Below are 13,880 nucleotides of genomic sequence, written 5' to 3' on the forward strand. Positions count from 1 at the left end.
TTTGAGATTTATTGTTGAAATCCTCTAGACCAGTGGTTTTCAAACTTTTTTTTTTTTCCTGGCGACCCAGTTGAAGAAAACTGATGCCCATGACCACCCAACAGAGTTGAGGATGAGGGGTCTGGGCTGTGGGAAGGGCTCAGGGTTGGGGTGTGGGGGTGAGGGCTGCAGGGGGGGACCAGGGGTGAGGAGTTTGGGGTGCAGGAAGGGGCTCTGGGTTGGGGGGTCACGGCTGGGGCAGGAGATTGAGGTGTGGGCTTACCTCGGGCGGCTCCTGGTCAGCAGCACAGCGGGGATGCTAAGGCAGGCTTCCTGCCTGTCCTGGCACCGCTGACTACACTGTGCCCCGGACGCGGCCAGCAGCAGGTCTGGCTTGCGCGCGCGCACACACAGCAATGGAAAAAATATTTCTTTCGATAATCAGAATGTACGGATAGGCAAAAACGTGGCTTGAGAACTTATTACAGTTTGATTTAAGGCTATGTACGTCATATGTTTTGACATATGATGTTGACAACTTGTGTTTTAAGGGTTATAATGCTGTGACTTGTTCAATCTCAACATCTACTGTCATTAAATAATTGTCTGATCCCCTCTGTAACATACTGTGAATGTTGAAAGTGATTTAAAAAAAATAAACCTTGTTCTTATCTGTTGAAAGGATGATAAAAAAATGAATTCTTCCAAGCCTACCTATGTGGAAGCTGAGCTGTCTTGAAAATCTGGTCATTCGGTTTCCCATCTACAAAACCAAAGACAACTCTGCTTCATTTCCACTCTGTTCATCGTACCTATTTAGAGTGCATTTCCACTCTGTTCATCGTACCTATTTAGAGTGCATCCTCTTTGCGTATGTACATCTGATCGTGCTCCAGTCTTGCATAGGGCCTGTAGGTTGCTACTGGAATGTTGTTACATTTGAATCAGGCCCTGTATGTCTTTCAGGAGCAAAGTGCCATAAAGTGCATCTTATGTATAAGTTTAATGTATAACCTCCTTGGCCATATGGTTGCAGGAATGTTCTTATTTAAATAGAACAAACTAGCAGAATCCTCCTGTTTTGGTACAATGCATGTGCTTCTGAATGGGTGTGTCTGGTTGGGTCTCGCAAACATGCTCAGAGTTTAAATAATAGCCATGTTTAGGGTTTTCCCTCAGGCCAGATTGCCAGTGACCTTGGGGTGTGTTTAGCCGCCTTCCGCAGCAAGTCACTTGCTGGTTGGGAACTAGAGTAAATGGTGGATTCTCTGGAACTTGAAGTCGCTAAATCAAGATTAAGAACATAAGAATGGCCATACTGGGTAAGAACAATGGTCCATCTAGCCCAGGGGTCGGCAACCTACGGCACGCGTGCTAAAGACGGCACGCAAGCCGGTTTTTAATGGCACGCGGTCCCGGCAGGCAGCAGTGGGCCATTAAAAATCCGGCCCGGCCCGCTCTTCTCCGCTCCCCCCCCCCCTCCTGCGGGGGCAAGGGGCAGAAGCTTGGTTCTGCTGGCTCCCCTGCCTCTTCCCGCAGTGTGCTGGGTTCCTGCCCTTCCTCCTTCTCTTCGTCCGTCCATCCGTCCCTCCCTCCCTGCCGGCCCTTGCGAGGGGGGGGGTGGGGGAGGAGCGGAGTCAGCGTGCTCACTGCTCCCCGCAGAGGCAGAGAAGAAGCAGGGGCAAGGCCTTGGGGAAGCGGGGCATATCCTCTCCAGCCCCCTGCCGTGAGCACCCCACGACCCCAACCCACACCCCCAGCCCTCTGCCCTGAGCCCAGCAGCCCCGCACACCCATAAGACCCCTGCCCTGAGCCCTGCACCCCCCACACACACCCCCAGCCCTCTGCTTGACTCCTTCACAACCCCAGCCCTGACTCTGGCACCCCCACACATACCCAGGCCCCCCCACACCCCATGCCCTGATACCTGCACCCCCTCACATGCCTCCAGCCCTCTGCCCTGACTCTTGCACTCCCCCACATCCCATGCACCCCCCTCATCCTGACTCTTGCACCCCCCACATCCCAACCCCCACCTGAGCACCAAACGGGAGCTCCTGCACCTCCCCCCCCACATTCCCACTTGCACCCCTCCCACCAAATGGGAGCTGCCCAGGTAAGTGCTCCACACCCAAACCTCCTGCCCCAATGCTGAGCCCCCTCCCTCATTCTAGCTCCTGGCCAGACCCTACACCCCAACCCCCAGCCTGCTCCTTCACCCCCAGCCCTGTGCTCGGTGCACTCCCACCCTCAGCTCAGTGCAGAGAGAGAGGAAGAGAATGGCCAGAACCAGAAGGTAGGTACCCACTCTATGTGGGCAGGGCCGGGACCCCAGACTGGCAGCGGGCTGAGCGGGTCCGACCGCCGGGTCCCAGCTGGCAGGAGCCGGCGGACGGAACCCCTGAGTGGCAGCGGGCTGAGCTGCTCAGCCCACTGCCGGTCTGGGGTTCTGGCTGCCGGCCCCTTGTCAGCTGGGGCCCTGGCCACAGGCCCCGCTCAGCCCGCTGCCGGCCTAGGTGAACAGAACCCCAGACCAGCAGCGGGCTGAGTGGGCCGGCGGCGTAAGATCAACATTTTAATTTAATTTTAAATGAAGCTTCTTAAACATCTTGAAAACCTTGCTTATTTTACAATACAACAATAGTTTAGTTATATACTATATAGACTTAGAGAGAGGGAGACCTTCTAAAAAACATTAAAATGTATTACCGGCACGTGAAACCTTAAATTAAAGTGAATAAATGAAGACTCGGCACACTACTTCTGAAAGGTTGCTGACCCCTGATCTAGCCCAATGTCCTGTCTTCTGACAGTGGCCAGTGCCAGATCCTTGAGTAGGAATGAACGGAATAGGGCAATTATCAAGTGATCCATCCCTTGTGGTACTGAGGACCTCAGTAACTCAGCCAGAGGTTATGGGCCTATTATAGGAGTTGGGTGGGTGAGGTTCTGTGGCCTGCGATGTGCAGGAGGTCAAACTAGATGATCTTGATGATCCCTTCTGACCTTAAAGTCTATGAGACATGGGGAAGGAAGTGGCATATAGCAAGCTAAGCGGGGGGAGGAAAAGTTCATGGGAGATCTTTATTAAAATTTTAGCAGTGCATCACGAGTTTCTTGGCATTCTAATGGAAATCAGATGTTTTTTCTGGGTTAGACCTTTTGATTTATGTGTCATATGAAAGTTGCTCTTGTAACAGAATTTTTTTTACAGTTTGTTTTACAGCCCAGGCACTACATCATTTGGCGACTCTTCCCTTTCTTACCCCTTGTCTGTTTCCCCAGCTCTAATGTAGATTGCTGCTTCACCTTTTTTTTTTTTTACCAGAGCTCTCGACAGTCCAGGACAGCATCTTTCCTTCTTCATAGGGGATCAGTCCCGCTGCTGATGGCTAAACTAAATACAAAGTGCACAAGAGGAATAGTTGAATGGGAACAAAAATAACCATGCTAAATAAAACTAATAGGACACATAAGGACAAATGGTGTTTAATGCCTTGTGAAACCTTGGGATTGTCGGCTACCGCTGAGTCTTCGGGCCTGATTTTGTCCTCTCACTGGTGAGCGATTTTAACCGGTGAGCGAGTTAATTCCCGCGTACAGCTGCAGTGATTTGAGATCAGGATCGGGCCCTTGGTCCTTCACGCCTCCCATTGGGTATGTCGTTAGGGTGTAAGGCGGCAAGTCAAACACTCGGAATTTTTAAAGTTTAATGCTTTATTTGCAAGAAGAAATGGTTGCAACAGAATTATTTTCAACCAAAGAAATTTCCTGGTGGCTAGTCTCCCAGGGCCACCAGTCTCCTGGTCCAGGCAAGCGTAACTACTTGCTCCCTACTGACCTGGTACTTTAAAGTCCTGGGAATACTGGGAGTAGCCTACCCGAGAATAAAAATGAAAAATGGCCTCTTGTTGTTTTTCACTGACTGACAGGAGATGATTTCCCTGACTACTTTGCTAAATTCCTCTGATAGCTCTGCTTCCCCGGGTGCACTTCGGGAAAACTGTGCGTGGTTACAGATACAGTTGTACTTTCTAATGGGGTGACCTATTTGACATCCAGGTTGTCAGTAGGCAAATTTTGGGGGGGATTTCCCAAATTGTCACATTTCTCAAATGACTCCGTATGTGAATGGAAAGGTCCACACCCGTGATCACCTTATGACTTCGGCTAGCACCTCTATAGAAGCTTCCATGCAGGGATCTCAAAGCGCTCTGCGAACAGTGGTAAAGGCATTTCACATGCAGTGAAACTCTGTGCAGAGAGTCAGCAAAGCCAGCTCTGAATTTAAGTGGGGCATAGGCATTGGGCTGACCCTCACTGGATTCATTTCACCCAGGTAGAGTAAGTAACTTATCCGAAGTCTCGCATGAAGATGTGGCAGAGTCAGGAATTGGAACCTTGATCTTCTGACTCTCAGTTCTGTGTCTAGACCACAAGACATCTTTCCTCCTGGACTTAAAAAAAAGAAAGTTTCCCTTTTCCTCCCCTAACTTTTGTTCTGCATGTACTCTTTCTAGAGTGAAAATTATCAAAGCATGAGACTAAAAGCATACATCGATCTAATGAGAGTTGAGTTTTCGACAGTTTCTTTACATTTAAAAAAAAAAGCAAAATTTTTTTTTTTTTTTTTGTAAATTTGGTAAGAACGAAGCTCATGTAAGATTGCTGGTCCAGTAGGAAATGAAACTCCATTTTACATTTTTTTTTTAAAAACCATTTTACTGTATTAAAAATGACAGAGGTTAGAAACAAAGCTCTGATACTTGTATTGAACTGGAATTGAAAGTGACAGAAAATCGTTTTGGCCCTGGTGCAGTAAATGTTATCACTAAAACATGTTCAGGGGAGATTAGGACAGTCTCTCAAGCACAAGAGACAAAAGTTCACAAAACAAAAAGTGATTTCCCCCCCCCCCCCTTATCTCAGAATCATTAGCTGCTCAGGAGACAAAAATATCTCTGCTCTGGGGAGGATGCTGAGCCCGGTGAACGGAGATATGAAAATGTCTCCACTCTGAGAGGAGCTAGGATAGGGAGGACAGAGTGGACCACTTCGATGTGGCCCTAGTCTGGGGATGAGGGGAGGGCCATGATGAAAAGCAAGGGACAAGATTTCATGATGTGCAAAGACAAACCCCAACCGTGAGACTCGTGAAAGGAAAAATTCTGAGCTGTGGGAGACTCTGGGGGGAGAGGATGCTCTTGCAGTTGCTCACCTATATTTGTTCCCCGGGTTGGTCGGTTTGTTCCATCTGCTTGTTGTCTTTTTCTCTAGATTGTAAACTCTTTGAGACAAGGACCTTCACTTACTGTGTTTGTCCAGTTCCTAGCACAATGGAGACCTGACATAGTTGGCCTCTAGGTATTACCAAAATGTTAAACATTTGAACGTATTAAGATAGTGAATACAACCTCATTTTATGCTTCAGGGCTTCAGCCAGCAGTGGTCAGGAAGACTTCTCATGTGGCGCTCCCCCCGCCCCCAAATGCACAGTTGACCTGATTAATTCAGGGGGGAGGGGTTATTTTTGTTTTTTGCCTACCTCTGAAGTATCAGATTGGACATCAAACACCGGATGGGATAGGCCAGTGCTCTGAGATGGCCCAAAGAATCCTCTTTCTTAGATCCCAGGCTGGTTTGTCTTGCTCACAGACAGACTGACTGCCACATTTGGGGTCAGGGAGGAATTTGCTCCTAGGTCAGATTGGTAGGGACTTAGTTTTTTTTTCTGCCTTCCTCTGCAGCATGGTTGTGGATCATCTGCTATGATCGTCTGGGCCTCTTTTGCCTAATCAGTGCCTTACCTGTGCAGGGGCCTTGGACGTTGGTGGCACCTGGGTCTCTTATTCTCTTTGTCTGTGGCACACAACGGTTTAGTCTCCCAAGAACTGAAATGCTTTAATCTAACTAAAGTAATTAGGTTCGATGTGGGTGTGTGGGTGTATCTGGATGAAATTTAAAGGCCTGTGGTGGACAGAAGGTCAGAATAGATGATCTAATGGCTACTTCTGGCCTTAAGCTCTATGAAATCTATGTTTAATAATGATTAGTTAAGGCACAGGAATGTGGATTAGGAAGACTGTGTTCTATTCCTGGCCTCTGCCACTAACTTGCTGTGAGACCTCAGGCAAGTCACTTCACTTCTCTGCACCATGGGTTCCCATCCATCAAACGGGATAATAATGCTGACCTATTTTGCTTGGCTGTGTGGCTTGTTGAAGCGTTAGTAAAGTGTTTCCAGACCTCAGCGTAGATGTGACAAGTATATTTTAAAACTGACACTCGTATCCTTCCTAGTCCTAAAGACTTCAGTTCTTCCTGAGATTAAATTTGGCAGAAAAGTCTAATTAGAGTGATCACTGAGCCACCTTTCTTATTTCTTTGAGGCTGGTCAGGAAGAGGAACCCTTTCGTCTGAATCAGAAGGACAAATTTTAGGTGATGGTGGTTTGCAACTGTTCTTTTGAATTTCACGTGAAAGGAGTGGTTGAACTTCCATCTGTCTGCTCCTCCTAACATGGTCAAAACTCAAGGTGCATCATGCTCTAAAACTGAGCTTTCTTGGTCCGTTGGCTACTCTGCTGTGCCCTGTGGGAGACTGGGTTTGATTTGTTTGCTTGGTCCTTCATTTCTGGGTTCCACAGAGCTGTGGGGGCAACAGGCTTAGCCCTGGAAGGGAACATAAGGGCCTTGCGTTGTTTAACAGCAACAATTCCTCTTCTGATTACTTGTATCTATGAGGCGTTTCTTCTGTAGTCTCTAAATTTGTGGCACTGAGGGAAAGGAAATCCTGAAGGTAGGACAATATAAATGAAATACGGACCATTCCCAGCTGAGAGAAATTCCAGGGAGGGGATAGAGAAGAGGTTGAGTTTGGCGGGACAAAGAGATGCAGGACTTCAGATAGGGTAAGGTGAAGAGATTTCATAGAGAAACATGGAAAGTGGGTAAAATGAACTACACCCTAGAGTTTCTAAAGAGTCCAGTATGTAAAACCCTAGAGACAGGGTGCGTACGGCAGGGTTGTGTCTCTCTTTCCAATATAACCCACAGTAGCTTTTTTTTATCAGTGATTAAATATTGCAGTCTGTGTTCTAGATGCAATCTCTTCCTCTTCCCCGCATACATTTTGTCCAAAGCAAAGGACTGAAATAAATAGTCTGGCCTTCATCAGGATTCTGTTGTTGTTTTCTAATTAATCTGAGTCAGTTGCTCGCACGTTTGTGTTAAATCATTTTCTTCATGAAAGCTTTTAATGAGGAAACAAATGGATTGGATTTAGATAGACTGGATTCTTGCCATTGATAGCCATAGACCCAGCCCTTTAGAGTGGGCAAGCTGTCTGTGAATGGCTTAGCTTTGGAGGGAATGCCACCGAACAACCGATTTCAAAGAGCCTCCTTGCATGGGGCCAGCCGACGTTCCCTGTGTTTTGAGATTTTTATCTGAGACATTCTTCTGTTAAACAACCCAAAAGGGAGCTCCTCTGAGCATTCATCACCTGTAGCGTGGAGGAAAGGGGGACAAAACAGATGAAGAGGGTGGCATAGTGCAGTGTTTTTCAATGACCGGTCCATGGATTGGTGCTGGTTCCTCAAATCTCCTGGGCATAGTTTCAGAAGGCAGAAAGCCAGTCCCTGGTCTCATATAGTTGAGAAATAATGGCATAGTGAGAAGGGCACAGGCCTGGAACCTAGACCTGGGTTCAGCTGCTGACCTACAAGTCTGGACCCGTTTCCTCTCCCTTCCCTTCCCTTTTCTATCTTGTCTGTTCAGGTTGTAAACTCTTTAGGGGCTGTTTCTCCCTACATATCTGTGCAGGATCCAACACAACTGGGGCCTTGATCTCTGTTGGATGCTCTAGGCCCTACTTTTTTCAGAGTAGCAGCCGTGTTAGTCTGTATTCGCAAAAAGAAAAGGAGTACTTGTGGCACCTTAGAGACTAACAAATTTATTAGAGCATAAGCTTTTGTGAGCTACAGCTCACTTCATCGGATGCATTTGGTGGAAAAAACAGAGGAGAGATTTATATACACACACACAGAGAACATGAAACAATGGGTTTATCATACACACTGTAAGGAGAGTGATCACTTAAGATAAGCCATCACCAACAGCAATAGGCCCTACTATATAATAAATGTGGCACGACCAAATATATATACTAGCTGTGTTTGCACTAATGCAAGGTTTTTGACCCGGGAGTTGTGCCCTCCCTGTGTTGCTCACTGCGAGGAGTTTCCCCACTACATGGCAACAAGGGGTTCCCAATGAGATTAAGGCTTGTCGGTGTGGCAAGCCTGGTTATGAGTCTCCAGCGCACCAGCTTGCTGTGCAGTAACATCCCTTGTGGACACTGCAGTGGTGTAGTGAACATCCTGGGGTGCTGTGCTCTGACAACAGTCTGCGAAGCTGCACTCTGCAACTTTTTCCGTGTTGCAGCAGTGGCCAGCTAGGATGTTATCGTGCAGCGGTACTGTCCTGCCCTGGTCAAATCTGCCCAGTATGTGAGTTTAGTACCCAGTCAGCCTCTCCCTCAATGTGAAGTGAACAATGCACAGTTGTGGTAACCAGGCAGAGACTTCCCCCCAAGCACTCGAGTCAAAGTTCACTGGTTTAGATTAAAACAAAAACAAGTTTATTAACTACAAAAGGGAGATGTTATGTGATCATAGTGATAGCAAACGGATCAAAGCATATTATCTAGCAAATAAACAAATACAAACTGAGCATAATATACTCAGCAAAATAGACTGGATACGAATAGTAGGTTCTCACCCTAACTGATGGTACAGACAGACCTGTAGATTCTCAAGGCACAAGCTACACTTGCTTTACAGCTTGAAATCCCCAGGTTTTTCATACACTGGCTAGAAATCCCTTTAGCCTGGTTCCAGCACTTCCCCCAGTTCAGTCTTTGTTCCTCAGGTGTTTTCAGGTGTTGTCTTGTGTGCGGAGTGAAGAACCCCAGATGATGTCACTCCCTTCCTTGTATAGCTTTTGCATATGGCGGGAACCCTTTATTCCAAAGCTTGGTTCCCAGACCAGGCTGTGGGAAAAATACAGACATCCCAAGATGGAGTCCAGCATCATGTGGCCTGGTCACATATCCTTGTAGAGTCACAGCAGCCATCACACACTGGCTGTCTGGAGCGTTCTCAGGAAGGCTCACCAGGTGGGAGATAAGCTTCTCCTAAGGCCTGTTGTTTTCTCTAATGGCTCATTGCCCTGAATAGGCCTTTCCCCACCCACTATATAGACTGAAAGCATCTTGTCTAGCGGGCATTACCCCGGTGTAACTACATTTGAAATACAGACACACATAGTCAATATTCATAACTTCAGATACAAAAATGGAACATGCATTCAAATAGGATAATCCTATTCTGCAAATCGTAACTTTGCCAATGACACCTCACATGACTTGTCTTGCATAAAATGCATGATCATTCTGCTAAAACCATATCCTAATAATATCACTATGAAAAATATGGGGTGCAGTATGTTTATGCCTGTTCTCTTTTCTTGTCTTGCAGGTACCACTTGGAATTTCTGCCCCGAGGTGAGTGCAGCTTATCCATTCCGAGGGGCAGGGCTTGTCATCTGTTTGATTGGGCCCCAGTGCAAGATGAGCAGGTGGGGAGCCTTAGCCATTCCGCATGTGCAGCAGTTAGGAGGGGGTGGCAATCGGCACTGCTTTTCTCCCAGGATTCAGGGGTTAGGTCTCCAGCCACGTATGGTGCTGGCCTAGATGCCTGGTCTACACACACCATGGGCAGGCCCAAGAATGGCTATGCAAATGCTAAGTGACCTCCAGAGAAAGTTTGCCTTGGAGAGACAGTATGGCCTTAGTGGATAGGACATGGGACTGGGAGCCAGGATGCTTGAGTTCTATTCCCAGCTCTGCTGTGAGACATTGGGCATGTCACTTCTTCCCTGTTGGGTGGTTCTGTTTTCCCACTCTTGGGTCTCTCTTAGATTTTTTTAAGCCCTTCAGGGCAGTGACTGTTTCTTATGTGTCGTAGCATAAAGTGGCCAAGAGGTGCTACCTTATCACTAATAACTATCTTGACCCCGATGGTACCTGCAAGCTGAGAGCAACAGGAGTAGGTGGATGCTTCTGTGTATCCAGTGGAATTGTAACTGAAATGTCTCCCTTTTTAATTGAATTGGTCCCCATGTCTCTCACTCCTATCTTTACGTGTCTGTGGAATACTTAATACAGTAGGGTTCTGATCCCAGAGCCAGATCCTTTAGTGCTACCAGAATACAAATTAATAATAGTGTGTGTTTGTGTGTGTGTGTTTATTTCAACTGTGGTACGTGTGTGCAAACACAAGGATCCGCCAGCATTCCAGGAAGACGGGTGCTGGGGCTATAATTTAAAAAAATAAATCCATGTGAGCATTCCCACTCCGTTAATCCTTCATTTGCTTCAGATAGAAATTCCAGTATGTTACCTCCTCGATCAGGGCCCGCTTCCAAGGCATCCTGTCTGTCTGGCAGCCCAGAAATGTCAGAAATGCTGCAGCATCACAATTCCCACTAGAACAGTGTTATCACATTTTAATATGAGCCTCAGTGCAGCCTTGGTGCTTCTAATTGCTTTCAAACCATTGTTTTCGTGGGTTTGGTTGATGAACCCAGCATCTGGCGTCATTCGCGAAAGTACAGCAGACAGCTGTGTTCAAAATTAGAAAAAGACGAGAGGATTAGAACACATAAAAGGGCTCAAAATTAGATTTTTTTTTTTATGGGAGAAGTTCACGCAGTTTAAAAAGGGTGGGGGCAAAAATGCTTCCAAGTGCTCTTGTTCATCAACTGTTCACTCTTTTTTAATGCTGCTGCAGGGTTTAGCTTGGTTTGTAGAACAGGGCCAGATTTCCAAAAGGAATTTAGAGGCTTTATGCTAGGAACCAACCTCGCTTCGGTGCTTTTGTAAATTCCATTGCTGTATCTTCAGGTGCCTACGTGACTCTGTAAATGTGACCCCCATTTGGGGAAGGGTTATTAACCCGAGAGAATGTATTAAGGAGACAGCAGTGGCTGGTGGCTCAAATGAGGGCCTGGGAATCGCCAGACCTGACTCCAGTTTGCTTTGTGACCTTGGACAAGTCTCTTTGTGCCTAAATTTGCCTATTCATAATATGAGATTATCATACTTCTCTGTACAGTACTTTGAAGTGCTCTGATGTACTTCCGTAGTCTTCTAATTGTACCTCATTAACATACAGTGGGCTCCATTGGTTAGACCAGGGGACTAGAGACTGGGCAGGTTTTGTTCCCCTTCGCTGCTATGTGACCTAGGAGAGAGGCTCAACCTTTCTGGGCCTCCGGGGGGTTTTTTCCTAGCTGCCAAATGGAGCACTAATAGCAAACCTCCCTAAAGTGCTTTGGGCTGAGCGTTCCAAGGCCAAGTGCTGGAGACGTCCCAAGTATTCCTCTCCTTGGGCTCCGTTGTTTTTGGAACGCTTTACCCATGTGTCCCGGAGCACATGAAGGAACATTTAGAAAGTCAATTAATTGATCGATGGCCATATTAGAAACCCAGAGCATTGAAATAATGGCCCTGGAGGGATGGAGTCTGGTTCTAAGAAACAGTCAGGATTTTGCATGCCACAAGAAGCTCTTGGGGAACCTCCATATAAGGCTCTAAAAGGTTTCTACTGACTACCCTTTTCAAAGAGGATGAGCAATGCTCTGTGACGTTTCAGGCAGTTAAAGCTTTTAATGCCGGAAGCCAACAAAACCTGTTGGCCTCTAATATGGACTGGCTGAAATTCCCAGAGCTGTTGAATGTGGAGTGAGGATCTGGAACTACTAAAGTGTTCAAGCCAACTTGTGCAAGTTGTCACTGAATATTGGGTAAGTTGTGTGATTCAGAGGGCAAGCCGCATCCGCTTAATTCACTATCACCCAAATGATGGGTGTTTCTACACCTCACAATGACGGGTACTCCTTATCTTTTGGCTAAGTGCTCTCTGCTTAGAATACAGGGAAGGCAAATCTTTTTTTTTTTTTTTTTTGAGGGGGGACTGGGATATATAGGAAGCATTCTGTATACACGGGCATATATTTTTATACATACATGCCGTCTTCTCTTGCGAAATATCCTTTGCGGAAACAGATGCGAGGAGGGTTGGCAGTGAAAATCCATGCAGGTCATGAGTCAACTTAGTCTCTGCCTCCCAGCCCCAAAGTTTTCTCTCTGCTCTTTCTGTCTCCTCTCTCCTTGCTCTTAAGAGCATTTTCCCTGCATTGAATTGTCTGCAGCAGCTTGAGTGCCTCAGGAACCAGTGGTCTCAGAGAGCGGCAACAGGCCATTTCATGGTACTGCAAGGGAATCTAGGAATAAATATATAAAGGAAGGAATTGGGGGGGAAAGGCATAAGGAGAAGAGAGCACTCAGTGTAGTGTGTTCCATGTCAGGGCAAGGATAAGTAACTTCCTACTGTGTTTGTTTCCCCATCTGTAAAATTGGGGTAATAAAAAAAACCCCTACTTATGTCAGGGAGAAGGGATGCGGGGTTAGTCTACTCACGTTTGTAATGTGCTTTGAGATCCTTGCGTGAAAGGCGTTGGAGAAAGGCAAGGATCCTTATTAAAGCTGTACATGCTGAGGCAGATTTTCACCACTGCGCTCTACTAGGTGTTCCCACAATTAAGTGCTCCCCTATTGTGCTCTCAGTGAATTGCTGGTGCAAATCCTAGAGTGGGGTCAGCACTTACATACCAAGGCGATAATCCCCTTCTAATCAAGTCAGATACAAAGCTCTCAGACTTCTAAGGACCTGAGTGCTCTCTCAAATCAGGTACTTAGGGTAGATAAGTTGTTTTCAACCGATGGTCCATGGACCCCTGGGGGTCTGCAGACTGAGATTTCCAAAAGGGTGTGCACCTCCATTCAAAATTGTTTAGGGGTCTGCCAGTGAGAAAAGGTTGAAAACTGCTGGGGTGGATGCCTCAATAATAGGATTTGCACCTGCTGTTGTATCTATGTTGTCGTTCCAAATGAAATCAGGAGTCCTATTGTGCTAGGCTAGGCTGGAAAATGGTGTTCCCCCTCCCCCCACCCAGGTGGAAAATTTCAGCTTTTTGATTTAAAATTTTTTTAGCTGAAAGGAGACATTTTTCTTAAATATACATATATACTTCTTGTTGGAAACCCAATTTTCCATTTTAAAAAGAAAAGTTTTTAGATGGAAACTTGTGGCCAGTCCTAAAAGTTTGGCCAGGGCTGGGTACAAGTGTGTTCTAAGAGACCTTTCTTGCCCTGAAGCGCTTAGTCTAAATAGATTAAACAGGCCAAAATTGGGAGAAAGCAAGGATTCTTAGCCCCAGATGCGGGACTGAGGTGCAGAGAGACGTGCCCAAGGTTATAAAGACGATCCCAGCTAGGAACAGAGTCCAGATCACCAGAATCCCAATCCAGTGCCTTAACTACAAACCCAGTCATCATCCCTGTGGAAAAGCCGGGTGGAAAATTATGTTGATAAAGAGAACTTGGGCAAAGCATAGCTTAAAAATTAGAATCTGTTGTGTTCCATGAAAGGATTCAGTAAGTAACTGTGTGGAAAGTCTTTTCAGGCCACTAATCTTATAGTGTAAATACTTATTTAGATTAAATGTGTAACATTTTCTCTGTACCAACCCTATTTATTTTGACTCAGCTCCACACTGCTTTATGGGTCACTGAATGTTCACTGGGTTCATGCATGAGGTATGTATAGTGGGGGCATGCGCGCAGAGTCTTTCATTAACTAACTGGCGCTCTACAAAGGCTTCCCATGTTAGATTTATGAACTTTCCTATGTAAAGCCTCAAACCTATTGAAGAGAATTGGCGCGGGGTTGGACGGGAGACGGAACTTTGTGTTTCCCTAACCGCTGCTCCCTGGTA

The 13,880-nt window shown here is 46.5% G+C and overlaps 1 protein-coding gene across 1 annotated transcript in view; it reads left to right on the forward strand.

The window, feature by feature from the left end:
- The window catches only part of SKAP1 (src kinase associated phosphoprotein 1), a 229,917-nt gene that overhangs the window by 19,601 nt on the left and 196,436 nt on the right, over positions 1-13,880 (forward strand). Inside the window, exon 3 of the mRNA XM_038385587.2 lies at positions 9,518-9,543. Coding sequence (XP_038241515.1) covers positions 9,518-9,543 — 26 coding nt within the window. The remainder of the gene's footprint in view (positions 1-9,517; positions 9,544-13,880) is intronic.

Source organism: Dermochelys coriacea, chromosome 27, assembly GCF_009764565.3.
Source record: "Dermochelys coriacea isolate rDerCor1 chromosome 27, rDerCor1.pri.v4, whole genome shotgun sequence".
Classification (NCBI taxonomy): domain Eukaryota; kingdom Metazoa; phylum Chordata; order Testudines; family Dermochelyidae; genus Dermochelys; species Dermochelys coriacea.